This window comes from Pelophylax lessonae (assembly GCF_965119305.1).
Source record: "Pelophylax lessonae genome assembly, chromosome: 11".
Taxonomy (NCBI): domain Eukaryota; kingdom Metazoa; phylum Chordata; class Amphibia; order Anura; family Ranidae; genus Pelophylax; species Pelophylax lessonae.
This window is the reverse complement of record NC_138778.1, coordinates 32,486,575-32,506,137: the sequence shown is the minus strand read 5'-3', so window position 1 is coordinate 32,506,137 and position 19,563 is coordinate 32,486,575. Positions and strand designations below refer to the sequence as shown.

At 43.3% G+C, this 19,563-nt stretch overlaps 1 protein-coding gene across 1 annotated transcript in view; it reads left to right on the top strand.

Annotated features, from left to right (window-relative positions):
* Window positions 1-19,563, top strand: part of STXBP4 (syntaxin binding protein 4) — a gene marked incomplete at its 5' end in the record, with an annotated part of 193,418 nt that overhangs the window by 101,625 nt on the left and 72,230 nt on the right. The window contains 2 exons of the mRNA XM_082272758.1: window positions 812-988; window positions 7,547-7,663. Of these exons, the coding sequence (XP_082128884.1) occupies window positions 812-988; window positions 7,547-7,663 (294 nt within the window). The remainder of the gene's footprint in view (window positions 1-811; window positions 989-7,546; window positions 7,664-19,563) is intronic.

The following is a 19,563-nucleotide window of genomic DNA, read 5'->3' as shown; positions in this document are numbered from 1 at the left end:
CCTACTTTCCCCTCTGCTGCAGCGCTGCACCCCCATAAGACTCTTTGATTTTTGACACCGCTAGGTGGTTCGTTGATGCAGAGCGAACACGGACACAGCCTGCTGTCCTCTATGGGGCTGTCAAATGGAAACAGACTGCCTGTTTGTTTCCATCCGACTGTCATGCGATCCGTTAGATGCCTGGCTTTAGCGGACATAATTGGATCAGATGTCGGCATATGTCAATGCACACATGTCCGTCAACATCTGCTGCTCCATAGAGAGCAGTGGATGGTCCGATTGGGTCCATCTGAAAAACTGACCCGATTGGTCCATCAATGTGAAAGGGGCCCAATACAGTAATCAGTTATAATGCTATTCACTGCCAACTATACTAATGACACTGGCTGGGAAAGGGTTAACATTTTGTTAACTGTACCCTAAATGTGTAATGTGTGTTACTAAGGGATGTTACTTTAAACAGCCACATCTCTGGTCCCTGTACAGAGCCCTGTGTTGGTAAACACAGGGCTCTGTACTGTCATTCGCTAAGGCGATCAGCAGGTCCCAGCCATAAATCATTGACCGGGACCTGCTAACCAACTCGTTCAATAGTAAATGAGAGCACAGACAGGGTCGATGGGCACTTGATACCCCTACCCGGAAATGCTCGGCCACAGTAAAAAGACAGTAAGTGGTTAATTTCCGGAGAAGCTGATTCTTTGTTTTTGGACATCATTCATGGGATATCTAAACTTCTAAATCATTTTTAAACCCTGGAAATTAGCAGAGATGGTTATGTGTAACTCTTCTTTATTGTTGTCGCCCTCAGGAAGCTAAAGCTGCCGTTGAGGAAACAAGAGCCCTGCGTAGCAGAATCCACCTAGCTGAAGTGGCGCAGAGACAAGCACGAGGCGTGGAGATGGACTATGAAGAAGTCATCCGCCTTCTGGAAGCTGAGATAACTGCGTTGAAAGCCCAGCTTGCTGAACACTCCGGCCAAAGTAAAGTAAGGCGAACAGCCACCATCCGTTACCATGGCTTCCCCTGAGCAGTCATGTGGCCCCAGCTCTTTCCCTTTCAGTAAAGTAGGTCAGCATTTGTCTTGTATTATTCAGTGCTTGCAGTGATGTGCAGTGCTAAGGACAGTGTGGGCGTAGAGACCCTTTCTATTAGAAAAGCCAATATTAGTTTGTTTGCGGCACAGGGAAACGGGAGTTTGCACAGAGGACTGGAATATACAGTAAAGTGCACCTGTCATCATACAAGCAAACACTATGCTGTGATGGAGGAGAGCAGGGGGTGCACTACCCTTTTTTTCCCCCATCCAAATACACTAGATGGAGCCATAGATATCTGATCTGCTCAACATTCAGTATTTACTGCGAACAGGGCGATTTTAAGCTTTGGGTTGACTTCGTACATTACAGATGGATACAATTTTAGACCCTGCATAATTGCTGGTACATACAGTTCAACAGAAGTCAGCTGACAGTCTGCCAGTGTGTACAGCAGCCTGGCCGACAGAAGCCGGCCTAACATCCAGCTTCTGTCAGAACAGGCATGCTGGAAAACCAGCTGCCGATCGGGATCCAATCAGCGCCTGCTGTGTTCTGTCAGGGGTGGGGTGGATGGTCCCCCAAAGTCCCCCTGTCAGAACACAATATCTCAGCTGGAAGATTGCTGTACTAACATTGCATATTTAGTTCAGCCAGCTCTTCAGTTTTTTCCGTTCAGCTCACTGAGGTTAGTGTTTACCAGGCATAAGAAAACTGCATCTCACCATTAGCTCTGAATAGAATATACATTTCAATACATTTTTTCACGTTGTCATGTTAGCTGTGATGGAAGGAAAGCCATATTTTTTTACCCATTACATCAAGAAGGAAAATCACAGCTACACAATACAATGAAAAGGCAGCTTAAAATACATCTCAAGTCAGCACTTTTTTTTATTTATTTTTTTTGATAGAGTGGGAAATGGTTATTACGGAACTGAAAGCACCATACTCCCTCCCTCTTCTCCAACGGTCCGAAGTATGAAAGGGTTCCTCACTGCCATCTTCTCCCTGGCTTCTTCTGGTTGACTTAGGCTGTTTTGATTGGTGCAGGGGATAACCTAGCTCCTGCGCATGCACAAGAGTCCATCATCCCAGCACACAGTAACTGTGTTGGCAATGTAAAATGAGCTGCGTTTTACGTGTGGTTTACCTGCCACAGAAGGCTGTAAGCATGCAGGTAGGTTTATTTTATTTCAGAAGAGACATTGCATTTCCGCAAAAAATTACCTCTGCCCAAGGGACATTAATAGGTCATTTGTGGTTGCAGAATCCCCTCAGACCTTCTATTTACCTTCTACTGGTGTCTGTGAGGCAGGGAGGGGAGCAACTGATCCCCCCCCCCCCTTCCACAACTCCTGGGGTGATGACCCCTTGGCGGCTCTGTCTGGCATAACTGATACTTGCGTCATATTTAGAGGATACTTTTGGTGTATGTGGCTATTTATGATGGACTGTGTAATGGTGAAGAATGTTTTACAAGTATTCTAAATGTAAGTCCAGACTCAAGAGCCCTTTCATTCCCCCCCCCCCCTTTTTTTTTTTTTTGCTTTCCTAATTTGGTTGTTTTTTCCAGATGTTCTCCTGTGCTTCTCCTGAGGAAGCGAGCTTTGGTCTCGCGAAACACGTATAGATTAAATCAGCACAGATTATTAATCTTCATGGAAGGCCTTCAGTTCTTATTGTTCCTATGGTGCTTATTAATGCACCTAGATAGTTGGCAATTGTATATGACTATGTTTTTAAATGTTTGTTATATTGTTGGTCTGGACAAATAAACATTTTTGTACATTTTATATCTTTTTTTCTTTTTTGTTTTGTGCTGGAGTGTAGCTCATTAAGTCCTTTGGGCAGAGGTCATTTTTTTGTGTTTGTACAGTTTGGGTTTGAGATACACTAATGCCCCTTGTATGTCAGCCTCCTTTTTGTACATTGCATTTCCCTTTTGCAATGGTCTCTCTGTACGTTTATTAATGTGGCTTTTTGTTCCCCTTTGAAAGGGGAACTAAAATTCTGCTGTAAAAACAAGCAAGCAAGGCAGACTTTTATTGTGGAAGAGACATGCACTGTCTCTTGTGCAATAAAATGCCCCTACCTGCCTGCTTATCGTCTCCTCTGGCACTGTAAACTGAGCTGCTCAGCTTATAGTGCCGGGCCAGTCGCCAAGTCCAGGGATGATGGTCTTCTGGTCATGCGCGGTAGTGATGTCATTCCCCACCGGCCAATGAAGAGGTCTGGAGACCAGCACTTAGAAGAAGATGCTGGCACAGGACCATTGGACAGGTGTGTATGGAGACTTTCCATCAACAGTCACCAGAATAAACAGAGGATAAATCTCCCTAGTGGGCACATAGATGTCAAATGATATCCGCCCAGGGGGTGGATTCTTGCAGCCCTTTTCCCCAGCCCCAGGCCTCTTTCAGGTCAAATGACCTTGTCGCTTAACCTGAAAATGAGACTGTAGGTAGATTGCAAAGTTGTGATTCTGCTGGGGATAGCACCAGAGATGGGATAGTTTTTACATGCTAGGCAATTTTTGTATTTTGCTCTTAAGCTGTAGTTGGGTAAATTGTTTGCAAAACAGACACTTTTCCTTTGCCCCAGTGGATGTAAATAAGACAAGAATTCCCTTTACAAGGTTCTCTAATTACATATGCACATATTTTGCTAGAGGGCATTCCCTTTTATGGTTTATGAAAACATAAAAATGTTTTAGGTGGTAAGGAAACGTTATGAGGCAGGTGTTTTATATTATGCCCAAAGTGTCTTCAGTTTTACAGAGCGCACGTGAAGATATAATAGTTGCCATATTGTAACCTGTTTTGCTGAGTGTTTAGCAAGTCTTCAAGTAGGAAATGGCATGTGTGAAATGAACAGAGTGAAAAAAGAAAAATAGCACCTATTTACGAATTAATAGCTTCAACTCTACAGTTATACAGAGAAGCTAAATCACGTGTCAGACACAAGGCCTGCAAGCTGAATCCAGCCCACCGGGCCATTTCATGTTGCCCTTCGCACCTAGGGCTTTTTTTTTCAGCTGGAACATGATGGTATGGAGTTCCGCCTCCTCCATCTCTCACCCTCACAGGAACAATTTTCCTCTTGGCGGCTCTCACAGATCCCCACCTACCCTGAACTCAAGGGAGATGCGGAGCAGTGCAGGATGGTGCACCACGTGGTAGGCTGCACTATGTTACCTAACCATGCCGAGGTGCTCAGATGCCAACCAGTGATCTTCCTGCAAGTGAGAGAGGTGGAGCTACCTATACTGCCTGGAGGTAGTAGAGCTGGGCTGTGTGTTGAGATACGAGGAATCTCTTGGGGAACGGGGGGAGAGATGAGGGCAGGGAAGGAGATGTGTGCAAAGCTAGGGGGATGGAGGAGAGTGATGCTGAGGTCAGAGCCCAGGGTGGGTGGAAGGGAGATGTACAGTGCCTGTGAAAGGAAGGGTAACCCTCCACACTGTGTATAGCAAACCCTGCACTCTGTACCTAGTGCAAACCTGATTCTGCACTCTGTGTATAGGTCACCTCTGAAACTGCACTCTGTACATAGAGCACCCCTAAACTCTGCACAAATTGATTGCCCCTTTAAGATCGTCCCACTTATGTTCAATTTGGCCACACGCACTGTTTGATGTGGTTTGATGGGGAAGGGTGGGAGGGTGTGGTTGAGTCCCTGTACCTATTCTCTGAGAGAAAAAAAAAAACACCTTGGAAAAATGTAAATCGCCTTACAGATACAACTGGCCCTACAAACGTAATGCTGATGCAGATGGGTGAATTTGAGTTTGACACCCCTGAGCTATATGGTTGTAATTATGCCACGCTCTTAGAAATTTTTAAAGGATACATATAGGGTTGGAGAAGGATGCAGACATAAATATGTAAACTATTCTCACCTCCATGCCTCCTGTTTGGGCTATGTAGGAGCACCTATACTGTGGCACTAAACATAATGCATGCCATAGAGCTTTTAGGGCCTAGTCATGCCCCTATGCCTTCTTTTATACATGTTTGCCATGTATGTATTCTGTGAGATTGGTAGATTAGTCAAAGTGGACAGTTAGGATGGGTATTTATTACAATCCTCACACTTGAATTGTTATAATAGTTTTATCTTTTTGTTATTATATTTTTATTGTAATTGTTTTTATTTACTTGTATTCTCTCCCTGTCAAAGCACATATGCCAACCCAGTGTCAGGTTTTAACTCCCCCATTGAGGTTGCCTTATCGCCTGCTTGAGCTCATCGCTGACAGCCTCACTATGCGGGGCGCTAGAAGAAAAACTGTCATTTAGGAGCCTTCAGTTCTCTTGTTTATATTCTTGATGGCACTGTTGTGTGTCTTGAGTTTTATGAGTCTGCTATCAGAACTAAATTCAGGCAGGATGTTTGCCTCTTTGTGTAATCTAAATATGCTTTATTATTATTATTGAGTTAGAGATTCCGGTTATTGCAAACATTCATTCACAACTAATATGGGAAATAAAGCTAGCCATATACGGATTGAATCTCGGTCGGTTCAGCAGGGACCAGCGGACATTTGATTCATCCATGGGCAGGCTGATTGCACCCAAGTCGATCGTTGATCTGTCAATGAATGAAAGAGAGAACTGGATTTTTGTATTACCGTGAAATCCTTTTCCCTGATTTTCATTGACAGACACAGCACCCACCCCCCTGTGGAGTTGGATTATGTATTCTTCTGACACGGTTTGTTACAAAACTTAGATCCTAGAGCAGGAAGTGGGAGTTTACCACCTGGGACTGCCCAAAAGGCGTAGTAAAGCTTTGTTTTCTGCCTAGTGTCCTACTCCTAGAAAGAGCAGCATAACCCATCTGTCAAATGAAGATATGAAGCTGTGTCCGCCAATAAACATCAGAGAAAGGGATTTTACGGTATGACAAAAATCCAACTTTTTTTACTATTTTGGGCCAATTTTCCTTTGATAATAAAAAAAAAATAAAAATCTGCAGATATCATTACTATTTACCACCAAATGAAAACCCAGTTTGTCCTGAAAAAAAACAAGATAGAATGCGCCTGAACGTACAAAGTAGTTGTTGTGATATATACAGTTTTACTAACAAATGTCAAAACTTCAAAATTGTGCTTGGCATAAACATTTGTTTTACCCTTCGATGTGAAGGGGTTAAAGAAAAAGATGGCATACAAAGGGAGATCTTACATTAACCGGTTGCCGACCGCCGCAAGTACATATACTGCGGCGGTCAGCCCCGGCCAGGAAAAGTGACGTATGGGTACGTCACTAGCCTGTAAGCCAATAGGGGGCGAGCACGCGCCTCTGGAGGCGCGCTCCCGCCCTGGCTCGTTCACGGACACCTCCGTGCGTGTGACCGGCGGACCCGATGTCCGCCGGTCACTCGCGATCGTCCGCTGTGAAGGGAGAAAGGCAGGCGGCTAATGTAAACAAAGCCGCCTGTCATTCTCCCCTGTGTAACAGCACAGATCATAAGGTTCTGCTGTGCTGTTACATGTAAAGCCACATCCCTGCACAGTTAGAAACACACCCCTAGGGACACACTTAACCCCTCCTTCCCCAATAAAGTTAACCCCTTCCCTGCCAGTGTCATTTTTACATTAACAGTGCATATGTATAGCACTGATTACTGTAGTAATGTCACTGGTCCCCCCAAAAGTGTCAAAAATGTAAGTCAAGGGTCCGATCTGTCCGCCGCAATGTCGCAGTCCCGCAAAAAAAAATCGCAGATCGCCGCCATTACTCGTTAAAGAAAAAAATGACAAAAATCTTTCCCTTAGTTATTGCAATAACTTTTGCACAAACCAATCAAAATACGCTTATTTTGATTTTTTTTTTTTACCAAACATATGTAGCAGAAAACAAATTGGCCAATGTTAAAAAATTTAGATTTTTACATTTTTTTTTTTGGGGGGGGGAATTTCATATATAAAAAAAAAGGGGAAAAATATTGTTATTTTTGCAAAATTGTCGCTCTTTTTTTGTTTATAGCGCATGATCAAAAAATCGCACAGGTGATCAACTACCACCAAAAGAAAGCTCTGTTTGTGGGAAAAAAAAGGACATCAAATTCGTTTAGGTACAGCGTCGCATGACCGCGTAATTGTCCGTTAAAGTCATGCAATGCCGAATCGCAAAATAGGGCCTGGTCAGGAAGGGAGTAAAATCTTCCAGGGCTTAAGTGGTTAATGCAACAGTCCAGTCCTAAACTATCAGCTTTTAAAACTTTCTGTGTACTATAACAAGGACCTCAGATGCTCAAAAGGGCTTATCATATGCCAAGTAACATTTTAATGCCAAATTTTATAAAGCAGTGCTGATGTCTGCACATCATTTACTAATATCAGACCCTGTCTAGCCTTCACAAAGCACCTCAAAACAGAAACTTTGAAACAGTACAGTTCAGTAAAGCATTCGGATGGGTCATACATATTGTTGTCCTTTCTTACATGACTTATGTGCAGACTGTGAACTCAATTTTCTTGTTTTTTTTTTCTTGTTCAGGACAATGTTCAGGATTTAAAGCGAAGAATCACTGTCCTTGACTGCCAGCTGCGCAAATCAGAGATGGCACGCAAAACCTTTGAAGTATCCACAGAAAAACTGCTACAATTTGTAGAGGTGAGTTATTGTCATTACAAAGCGGTTTATTAAAGATTTCATTAGGCGTGGACAGCACAAGATAGCAGTACACACAGTTATACATACAAGTAAGGAAGTAAAAGAACGGCCAGCACATAGGCCGAGGTCATCAAAAGCATATCCGAAGGGAAGAGCACCATCACAACGATATCAGACAAAGCGAGTATGGTCAATATATGGGGATATGTTTGCCAGAGGAACAACCCTTCAGCACAAGGTCTACACCTTTCAGGTCGGTGAATGCAACTCGAAGGCTGGGGGGAATACGATAAAAAAAAAACGAAGAGATTTCCAGTCATAACTTACCAACCAGCCAGCGACTACCGAATTGAACTGTCTCACAGTATGCGTTAAAAACAGGGTTTTTTTTGCACACATTTGCAAATACATTCGTAAGCTGCAGGCCCTGGCAAGGCACCCTGATTTCTGCAGTCCCTAACTACGGCCTAAGTGCCAATCCGGCCTAAGTGCCAATCCCCCTAGAAGGAAGAAAGAGACGGAGCAGGGAAAGGTAAGGGGAAGGAAAAGAAAAGCTCTGCAAGGTACTGTACACCCAAACATCCTCGTCTAAAGCTGCAAACAACTCATTATGACGAGAATTGGGATCAGTCCAGGTTCAGGCCACCATTATGTGTGAGCCATTGTTCCCAAACCTTTAGAAACGTAGCATGTGCGTAGTTCAAGATAGAAGTGAGCTGCTCAGGCACCATGGTCCCCATGAGTCATTGTTTAACCCTAGGTATATTCAGAAACTTCTATCGCCTCGCCCTAGCCTAGCCAAAGCCCACCCCTCTCCTCTTGTTCCTGGATAGGGTTATGAAGGGTTTGTGTAGTAAGGCCTCCCACGTATTGCGGGCTAAGGAGATGCTTAGTACAGCTCTAATCATAGTGTACACCTGGGTCCAGAAGTGGATTGCCTTGGGGCAGGTCCACCAGATGTGAAGTAAGGTACGAGGTGAGTTATTGTCATTTAGATAAAAAAAAAGGAAAGCCTGTTCAATGTAAAAGTTGAATATTGCTTTTCAGTTAGTAGCTGTTAAATTCTTGTATATTGGTAAATGTAGGAACTGCCATTGTTGACTTGTTTTTAAAGCAAATCATGCTTTTCCTTGATTTCCCATCTAACTGTCAATAACCCACAATTTATATGCAGATTAGCAATTTTAACTCTGATTCACTTGCTATATGCTTGCCCCAGATCAGTGACAAACTTCAAAGTATTGGACAGCAATAGAGCTGGAACTTGACCATCAAAGTGACCCATGCTATTCCTGTGAGGTGTGGCCGCACCGCGCTGTGTGTGTCCATGGGTACACACAGCCTGGCATGGAAGAGCGCCCACACGAATGCCCCCTCAGTCCTCCAAAACGGAGGTAAGGGACCACTCAGACAATATTGTTTCTCAGAACAGGTAAGTATAACATGTTTTTCACTTTAACAAGGAAAAAAAAAATTGCCTTGTATATCACTTAACCTGACCCTCCCCCACACCAGGATGCTAGATGTAGTTCCAGACTCTGATGTCTCCTTTAGCACCACATCAGATCACTGTCCAAATCTTGCCACCTGCACCTAAGTAACCTTTCCAAAATATGGATCTTCATACCCACTAAACCAACCACACCACCGAGCTACTAATTAACTCTCTGACCTTGATTACTGTAACTACCTTGCCATTGGCTTATCTCTACACAGGCTAATCCCTTCACTGGTTTCCAGTTGCCCAACAAATAACATTCAAAATACTAACAACAACATACACAGCCATCCACAGCTCTGTCCCGACCTACATCACCAACCTCATCTCAAAATATCTTTGTTGCTTTCTAGGCCTACTGCACTCTAAATCCCTCATCACCATCTCCCATACTTATGTTCACAACTTCGGCAGAGTCTCTCCCATTTTCTGGAAATCCTTACCTCAGCCCATCCAGCATCTCCTACTCTGCATTTAAGCGATCCCTGAAAAGTGACACAGAAAGTCCTAAAACTTTTGGGACATTCAGAAGCATTCCAACTGAGGGGTGGGCAACACTATCAACAATCATCACCAGGCCAAACATAACAGGAAACAGGGAGGCAGCTCAAGAATCTTTGCTACGAAACACAAGAAAAGTCATACATCTAGGACACTAGCAAATATTGGAGGCATGCTGGTAGTAGGTGGGGTTAAATTCTGGGCTAGCCCATTTGTTTGCCAGTTTCCAGTATTCCTGTGGGTGGTAGTACAACCCCAATTTCAAAAAATTTGGGACTGTATGTAACCCTCTTGGGCATGGAGTTCACCAGAGCTTCAAGGGTTGCCACTGGAGTCCTCTTCCACTCCTCCATGACGACATCACAGAGATAGTGGATGTTAGAGACCTTAAGCTCCTCCACCTTCTGTTTGAGGATGCCCCACAGATGCTCAATAGGGTTTAGGTCTGGAGACATGCTTGGCCAGTCCATCACCTTTACCTTCAGCTTCTTTAGAAAGGTAGTGGTCGTCTTGGAGGTGTGTTTGGGGTCGTTATCATGTTGGAATACTGCCCTGCGGCGCAGTCTCCAAAGGGAGGGGATCATACTCTGCTTCAGTATTTCAACGTACATTTTGGCATTCATGATTCCCTCAATTAACTGTGGCTCCCCAGTGCTGGCAGCACTCATGGAGCCCCAGACCATGACACTCCCACCTCCATGTTTGACTGTAGGCAAGACACACTTTTCTTTGTACTCCTCACCTGGTTGCTGCCCCACACGATTGACACCATCTGAACCAAATAAGGTTATCTTGGTCTCATTGTTATACAAGCTGTACACTCACTACTTTACATTGTAGCAAAGTGTAATTTCTTCAGTGTTGTCACATGAAAATATATAATATAATATTTACAAAAATTTTAGGGGTGTACTCAATTTTGTGAGATACTGTAGTTAAATTAATTAGCAACAGTTCAGTAACATGATTTGGTATAAAAAAAAGCATCTGAGAGAGATAGAGTATATCAGAAGAAAAAAATGGGCAGAGGTTCACCAATCTGTGAAAAGCTGCATCTAAAAATTGTCAAACAATTTTAGAAGACTGTACCTCAGCGTAAAATTGCAGAGAGCTAAAATATGTAATCTTCTATAGTATAGAATATCAAAAAATTCAGAGAACCTGGAGAAATCCCTGTGCGCCATGGGACAAGGTTGAAACGCAATATTGGATGCCTGTGGTCTTCGGGCCCTTGGATGGCACTGCATAAAAAACAGGCATGATTCGGACGTGAACATCACTGCATGGGCTCAGGAATACTTCCAAAAATCACTGTCTGTGAACACAGTTCACTGTACCATCCAAAAAGGCAAGGTAGAGCTCTGTCATGCAAAGAAGAAGCCATATCTGAATATGATCCGGAAAAGTCGCCATCTTCACTGGGCCAAAGCTCATTTAAAATGGTCTGTTGCAAAGTGAAAAACACTTCTGTGGTCAGACTAATCAAAATTTGACATTCTTTTTGGCAACCATGGGTGCCGCATCCTACAGACTAAAGACGAAAGGGACCTTTCCGCCTTATCAGCGTTCCGTTCAAAAGCCACCATCTCTGATGGTATGGGAGTATATTAGTGCGTATAAATTGGACAGCTTGCACATCTAGAAAAGCGCCATCAATGCTGAAAGATCTATCCAGGTTTTAGAGTAACATACGCTCCCATCCAGGAGACATCTTTTTCAGGGAAGGCCTTTCATATTTCAGCAGGACAATGCTAAACCACATACTGCATCTATGACAACAGCATGGCTTTGTAGTAGAGGACTCCTGTTCCTTAACTTGCCTGCCTGCAGTCCAGACCTTTTACAAACTGAAAATATTTGGCGCATCTTGAAATGGAAAATATGACAAAGAAGACCCAGAACTGTGGAGTAGTTAGAATTTTATAGCAGACAAGAATGAGACAACATTCCTCTCTCAAAACTCCAGCAGCTGGTCTCCTCAGTTCCCAGATTTTTACAGAGTGTTGTTAAAAGAAGAGGGGATGCTACACCATGGTAATTGTGGCCCTGCCCCAACTTTTTTGAGACCTTTTGCTGCCATCAATTTTAGTATTACCTTAATTTTTTTCTTAACCACTTGCCGACCGCCGCCCGACTATATACGGCGGCGGTCAGCCCCTCCCAGGCAAAGTGACGTACCGGTATGTCACTAGCCTGGGAGCCAATAGGGGGCGAGCGCGCGCTCACCCCCGGAGGCGCGCTCCCGCCCCTGCTCGTACCCTAAGAAGCCCGCGACCGTCGGGTGGAGAGGGAGAAAGGCAGGCGGCTAATGTAAACAAAGCCGCCTGTCATTCTTCCCTGTGTAATAGCACTGATCACTTGGTCCTGCTATGTAGGACCGTTGATCTGTGCTGTTACACCACTAGCCACATCCAATCACAGTTAGAAACAGGCCCCTAGGGACACACTTAACCCCTCTCCAATAAACTTAACCCCTTCCCTGCCAGTGTAATTTTTACAGTAACAGTGCATATGTATAGCACTGATTACTGTAGTAATGTCACTGGTACCCCCAAAAGTGTCAAAAATGTCAGTCAAGGGTCCGATCTGTCCGCCGCAATGTCGCAGTCCCGCAAAAAAAATCGCAGATTGCCACCATGCTCTTAAAAAAAAAAAAACAATAAAAATGACAAAAATCTTTCCCTTAGTTAGTAAACGCAATAACTTTTGCGCAAACCAATCAAAATACGCTTTTTGCGATTTTTTTTTTTTTTTCACCAAACATATGTAGCAGAAAACAAATTGGCCTAAAATGTTAAAAAAATTTTGATTTTTACATTTTTTTTGGGGGGGAATTTCATGTAAAAAAAATGTGAAAAATATTGTTATTTTTGCAAAATTGTCGCTATTTTTTTGTTTATAGCGCATGATCAAAAAATCGCACAGGTGATCAAATACCACCAAAAGAAAGCTCTGTTTGTGGGAAAAAAAGGACGTCAATTTCATTTACGTACAGCGTCGCACGACCGCCTAAATGTCCGTTAAAGTCACGCAGTGCCGAATCGCAAAATAGGCCATGGTCAGGAAGGGGGTAAAATCTTCAGGGGCTTAAGTGGTTAAAATGTTACATTTTTTTCAGTTTAAACATTTGATATTTTTTCTATTTTCTATTGTGAATAAAATATGGGTTTATGAAATTTAAAAATCATTGCATTCTGTTTTTATGTAAAATTTACACAGCATCCCAACCAATCCCTATTTTATTCAAAACTAAAAAAACGTTTAGGCTTTACATACTGTAAGGATAATTTTAAGGGTTTTATTCTGATTTTAATTTTACTCTACAGTAATTTCCTTTCAAATATTGTTTTTACCTTCAAAATAATTCTCTGCTTGATCTCGTTTGCTCTAGTATGAATGAAACAGCAGTTTAGCTTCTCAGCAAATTAAAACAAAATGGCAACATTGTTGGTGATTTTATTTTTTACGTCCTGGTGAAAGCTGGACGCGTTGGTTAAAGGTGTCATATGGATAATTGTATATGATTTTTCCAGAGCTGAGGAGGGTATTGGCTTTCATAATGAGAAAATAGACTTTGTTGGTTCCCCGCAGCTGGCATGTCACAGTTTCAAAATGAATAGCAGAAGCAGCGGGAGCCAATGGCAGGAAATTGTCTGAGCGTCTTTTTCAAGAGGCGCCTTCATATACTTCCAGCAGGAGATGAACGGTAAAGGTCAGAATAAAACACCCACAGGTGAAAATTGTGACGACAAATCATAATGCGGCTTTCCATGTAAAAGGAGATTTTATCAAAGGGAATAGATTTTTAACAGCTTTTTAAATATATGAATGAAATCTGTTTAATGTAAACCATCTATTGCAAGCTAAGTCCCTGAAATCCCAAGAAGTGTTGTTATCCCTGCCTTTTTCAAGCCTTCTGCACTATAGAACACCTCCCTCCACCTTCCTTACTACTTTTACCACCATAACATAGCAGAGGGTGTTATGTAGTGCATATGTATTCATTTTATTTTGCTTAGACATCAATTTTAACTGCTTAACGACCGCCCGCCGCAGTCATACTGCATCAGGCAGCCGCTCCTGCGTGAACCGACGTAGGTATACATCAGTCGCGCGCCTGCAGCTAGGGGGCGAGCGCGTGCTCCCGCCCCCACTCGTTAGCGGGGATCCCAATAAACAGGGCAGGCGGCACAGATTTACGGCTGACACCCGAGATCGCTCCCCGCTGAGAGAGGAGGACGGTCAGCTGTTGTAAACAAAGCTGACCGTTCTTCTCTCTGGAATGATCACAGAGCGCCTGTGATCCTTCTATATAGGATCACAGGTCTCTGTGATCATTTCACAAGCCCTGCCCCCATACCGTTAGAAACACGCCCCTAGGTACACATTTAACCCCTTCATCTCTTACTGTGTTAACCCCTTCCCTGCCGGTGTCATTATTACAGTAACAGCGCATATGTTTAGCACTGATTACTGTAGTAATGTCACTCTGGTCCCCCCCCAAAAATGTCAATCAGGGGTCCGATTTGTCTGCCGCAATGTCGCAGTCCTGCAAAAAATCGCAGATCACCGCCAGTGCCACGGACTCGATGTCCGCCGCCAACCGCCGATTGTTCAGCACAGAGGCAGAACGGCGATCTGCTTATGTAAACAAGGCAGGTCACCATTCTGTCAGTAGGGAAGGTGTTGCTCCTGTGTTCCTGTAAAGAAAGAACATGGATCAATGCCTTCCCCTAGTAAAAGCCCCCCCTCTGTGGTGCTGCACAGAGCAGCCCAGATCCTCCTCTTCTCGTGTCCCTCTTCAGCTCTCTTGGCCCCTCTCTCCCCAGCTTGCTATGGGGCACCCGAGCCACAGCTCCATTTGTCCATTCAGACATGGAGCCACAACCCGGCCCCGCCCCCTCTCTCTTCTCATTGGCTTACTGAATTTCATTGACAGCGGGAGCCAATGGCGCCGTGTTACTGTCTCATCCAATGAGGAGGGAGAGTCTCAGGCAGCTGAGACACCCCTGCAACATCGCTGGATAGAGATGGGCTCAAGTAAGTATTGGGGGCTGAGTGGGGCTGTGCTGCACACAGAAGGCTTTTTATCCTAACGCATAGAATGCATTAAGATAGAAAAAAACCTTCCTGACTTTACAACCACTTTAAGTAAATGACTTCCTGCATTGTACAGTCTGCTAATGTACGTGATTTATGCCGCTGGCTATTAGATAAATAAATACTGTACCTGAGCCCCCAGTCACCCATGGGTAACGTTGACAACCACCACAGTGTGACTTGGTGTCATAGAATATACAAAGTCGCATCAAATAATCCCAATGTAAATCGCATCAAAGCCACATTGCAGTAGTGTGAGCCAAGGCCTAATCCTTCTGAACTGGTGATGCTTCATGTTAAATGACAAATGCTAGATCTCCTTGTAGGGATTGCTTACGAAGACCAGGCACTCCTTGAACTCTTACTCAGTGCAACACTTGCCTGCCATTAATTGCACCATTGTCCACACATTGTTGTATAAGTAGGTGATTTTACATCTACACTGACCTGCTTCCATCAATTAACTTCTAATGTCAATGCAATACATACTTATAATGCGACCAGTGCTTTTAAACAATTACCACTGTGTGTGACTTTTATTATGTTGGCTACGTTAGGGGCCAGCACAGCTAGACAGCTTTTCAGATTAAGCCTTTGATGCCGGCTTCCCTCTCACCGTACCTCCATATTGCGCAAAGCACTAACGTCAGGCATCATGGAAAGCCTGCCCACCCATAGTATTCAAGAGTGATGATTGTCTAAAGTACATAAAGATAAAAAAAAAAAAAACATTATTTCCAGAACAAATTAATTAGCTTTAAAAAAAAAAACATTTTTGTATTTAGGTGGAAAATTTTCTTTAAGCACATTAAAGTGCACTTATTCACTTTTTTCTTTTTCTTTTTTTTTTTTTTGTCAATAAGAAATCGCTGCAAAAACTTACAGATGAATCAAAGCCATACTCTTCAGTTGTTGTTCTCTTACAACTGGATTTATAAAAGAAAATAATTATTTTCCTCTTTCTGTCGAAGTGAAATTACAGTGGCCATTTAGAAAATGTACATGTCTGCAATTTAAGTCAACTATTACCATCTGTGTTATTGCAGAGCAAGACTCTCAAAGGCTTTATGTTCTATCACCAATTTTTTTTTTCTGCCCTTACATGGTGGATTTCATGGAAAGCAAGCCTATTGTGGTCTTTTCTGATCCAACGGGTTTAATTCAAGGGTGCAGTTAGTATTTAAATTAGCAAAAAAGTTTAAATAAACACAAAAATGTGTTATAAGGTTAGCTAAACTTAGCGGAGGCTGTGTATAAAAAAATAAAAATAGTCGCCAGTTTTACCTGTAGGCTTCCTGCAGCTGATCCTTTCCCAAGACTGACTTACCATGCCTCATTCTGCAGTGGATGTGGCCATCCTTCCAGAGGAGCCCCGAAATGCTCTCTGGGGCTGGCTACTCCTGCATAGTAACTTGAATGAGGACATACTCCCAGCATTTTAGGATTGGGGCATGCACCCACCATCCAGCTGACAGAGCTGCAATCGGCTGTAGCTTGCTCAACCTCTACAGCCTAGAAGTTGGGAGTTGTAAGGTGCAGCAGTACTGGAAATATTCCTGAGCCCATGTAGTGATGTCCATCACAGAATCATGCCTGTTGTTAATGCAATGCCATCTGAGGGCCTGAAGAGCACAGGTTTCCAAGATTGTTTTATTGTTTTTTTTTTATATTAAAAAACACTTTATACTTACCTGTTCTGTGAATTTTTTTTTTTTTTTGCACAAAGCAGCCCCGATGCTCCTCTTCCCTCAGCTGCACTCCTGGCTCCTCCCCCCTGTTGAGTGCCCCCATAGCAAGCCGCAAGCAAGTCATGCGTGCTTGCTCCGAAGCCCTGCTCCCTCGCCACTGGCTCTGATAGATGTCAGCAGGAGCCAATGGCTTCCACTTCTGTATCTGAGCCAGTGAAGATTGAGAGAGACCGGAGAGCCTCAGCTCTCGCGTACATCGCTGGATCATGATGGGCATGTATTAGGTATGTATTTAGGGGGTGCGGTTGGGGAGCTCAAGGAGAATGCAGTAGGGTAAAACACCTTCTGCCTTTACAACCACTTTAAAGTCTTTGCAATTTTTTGTTCAGGAACATTTGTCTGAAATTGATTGACAATTTGTAGACGCAGCTTTTCACAGAATTACCTCTTAGACACTCTTACTCTCTAAGATGCTCTTTTTATACCCAATCATGTTACTGAAATGTGGCCAATTAACCTGTACAAACTGATCTACCTTATTTTTTTTCTTTAAATAGTACATTTTCCCAGTTTAAACATTATCCCATGTTTTCTATTGTGAATGAAATATGGTACTGAGATTTGCAAATCATTGCATTCTGTTTTTATGTAGATATTACACAGCATCCCAACTTTTTTGGAATTGGGGTTGTATAGCACTGTGTTCCGCCAGTGGCATGGGGACTTTCTGTCCCATTCCTGGAGGAAAATAGTCAGTCTGAATGCTGCTCAGCCATTCATGGGCAGCTTTGTATTCTGTGAATACAGAGCTTCCCCTGGTTAGCTGAGGTAGAGCTTGTGATGTCCATCTGCCTTAGCCAATCAGAGGAAGCTTTTTATTCATTTAAAGAATGGGGCTCGACAGAATGCAGAGTCGCTTTGAGGGCTTGTTCACACTAGCCATTTTTAATAAACTTTACTGAAACGTCACAGAGGCATTTCATTAAAGAATAGTCAGTCTGAATGCTGCTCAGCCATTCATGTGCAGCTTTGTATTCTATGAATGAATACAAAGCTTCCCCTGGTTAGCTAAGTCAGAGCTTGACAGAATGCAGAGTTGCTTTGAGGGCTAGTTCACACTAGCCATTTTTAAATCGGCGTGCGGGGGGGGGGGGGGGGGGTTGGATTGGTGTTGAACAAGCGGAAATTCCCCTTTTTGGGGGAAGTTCCACCTAAGTTCATTTTCTGGTCGCTTGGTGCGAGGCGGTTGATTGTATTGCACTGAAAAAAGTGCAAGCAGTACTCTTTTTCAGCGCACACTGTCCGCACACCATCGCAACGCAGTGATCTGCACTGAGTAAACCAGAGACCAGGCATTTTGTCCTTGTCCTGCAGAATAGCCATCCAGCACAGTCCCACAACACCTGGTGTGAATGTATCCTAAGTGAGATTGTATTTTTTAAGGAAACGAGTATGAAAGCAAGGCAATGTCTACTATTACATGTCTAGGCATAAGCAAAAAAAATTGGTAAGTATGGATCTTACCTAAGCTGTTTTGAACATATGGTAAAGTGACAAAAGTACATGAGGAAGGCAGCGCATGAACCACACCAGGATGCAATGGATAAGGAAGTCAGGTGACCATCCAGTATAGAAAGGGTTAACAGTAAGCAGTAGCACTTCTTCCGACTCTGTCTTCACATTGGCTCACGCAGGGGAGATCCCCTCCCCCTTCACTCTACTGGCCCATCAGCTGAAACTCTGCTTTGAGGATGTAGAGAAGGTCTGCAAAGAAGAGTGGATCACAATCCCTCCTGAGATGTGTGCTAACCTGGTAACCAACTACAAGAAACCTCTTACCTCTGTGCTTGCCAACAAGGATTTCTCCAACTACTAAGTCATGTTTTGCTTGGGGGATCAAATGCTTATTTTACTCACTGAACTGCTACTTAATTTATAGCATTTGTTTTATGTGTTTTTTTTTTAGTTTTTTTGGTTGACATTCTGTCTCTATTATTTAAAATACACCTATGATAAAAAATGATACACCCTTCATTTCTTTGTAAGTGGGCAAACTTACAAAGTCTGCAGGGGATCGAATAATTATTTTCCGAACTGTAAAGTAAGCAGCTGTGTATTTCGGCAGCAGTACAGGCAGCTTCCCTTCTGCTGTTGGAATTTACCACTTGCCGACCGCCCCACACAGATTTACTGTGGCAGGGTGGCTCGGCTGTGCATAATCACGTAAATGTACGTGATTATTTGCACGCGGTCTCCGAAGCTGGAGGAGGAGCGGACTCGATCGCTGCCAGCCCCTCGCAATCTTCTGGGAAACTGACAGAAGAGCCGCCTGCCTTTGTAAACAAAGCAGACGGCTCTCCGGTCAGAGAGGTATAGTGAGATTGTGTATCTCAGCTAAGCTGAAACACTGATCTCTGTGTGCCTGTTACAGAGCCCCCCCCCTACAGGTAGTAAGCACAATTAGGCTCACACTTAAACCCTTGATCAGCCCCAGTATTATCCCCTTCCCTGCCAGTGTCATTTATACAGTAACAGTGCATATTATTTAGCACTGATCATTGTATTGGTGTCACTGGTCCCCAAAAAGTGTCACTTAGTGTCATATTTGTCCGTCGCAATGTCGCACTCCCGTTAAAAATCGCTGATCACCACCATTACTAATAAAAACAAAAATAAAAAGTCCAAAAATCTATCCCATAGTTTGGAGACGCTATAACTTTTGCGCAAACCAATTACACTGCATACACAGCTCTGTGAATAAATGAAGTGGCCGAGCGGGGTGCCGAATTTAGAAAGTGACAACTAGTGCAGGGAACTTCTCATAGTACTGCTGCCACAGGGAGGGGGGCATCGGGCAGGAGCTGCAGCATTGGGTACATGTTATAGGTTCTGAAATGATAAAAATGTAAAAAAGGTTGAAAACGGCGCTACCTTCAAAGTGCTAATGTGCCAAATAAATAAATAAATAGTGTATGGAATAAAGTGCTGGTGTGTCTAATATGATGAATATTATTTATTTAAAGTGCTCATATGCTGAGTGATAACGGGTTAAATATTGCAACACTTATCAATCATAAGTGCTAGTGCCAGAAAAAACTTGAAAAGAAACCAAA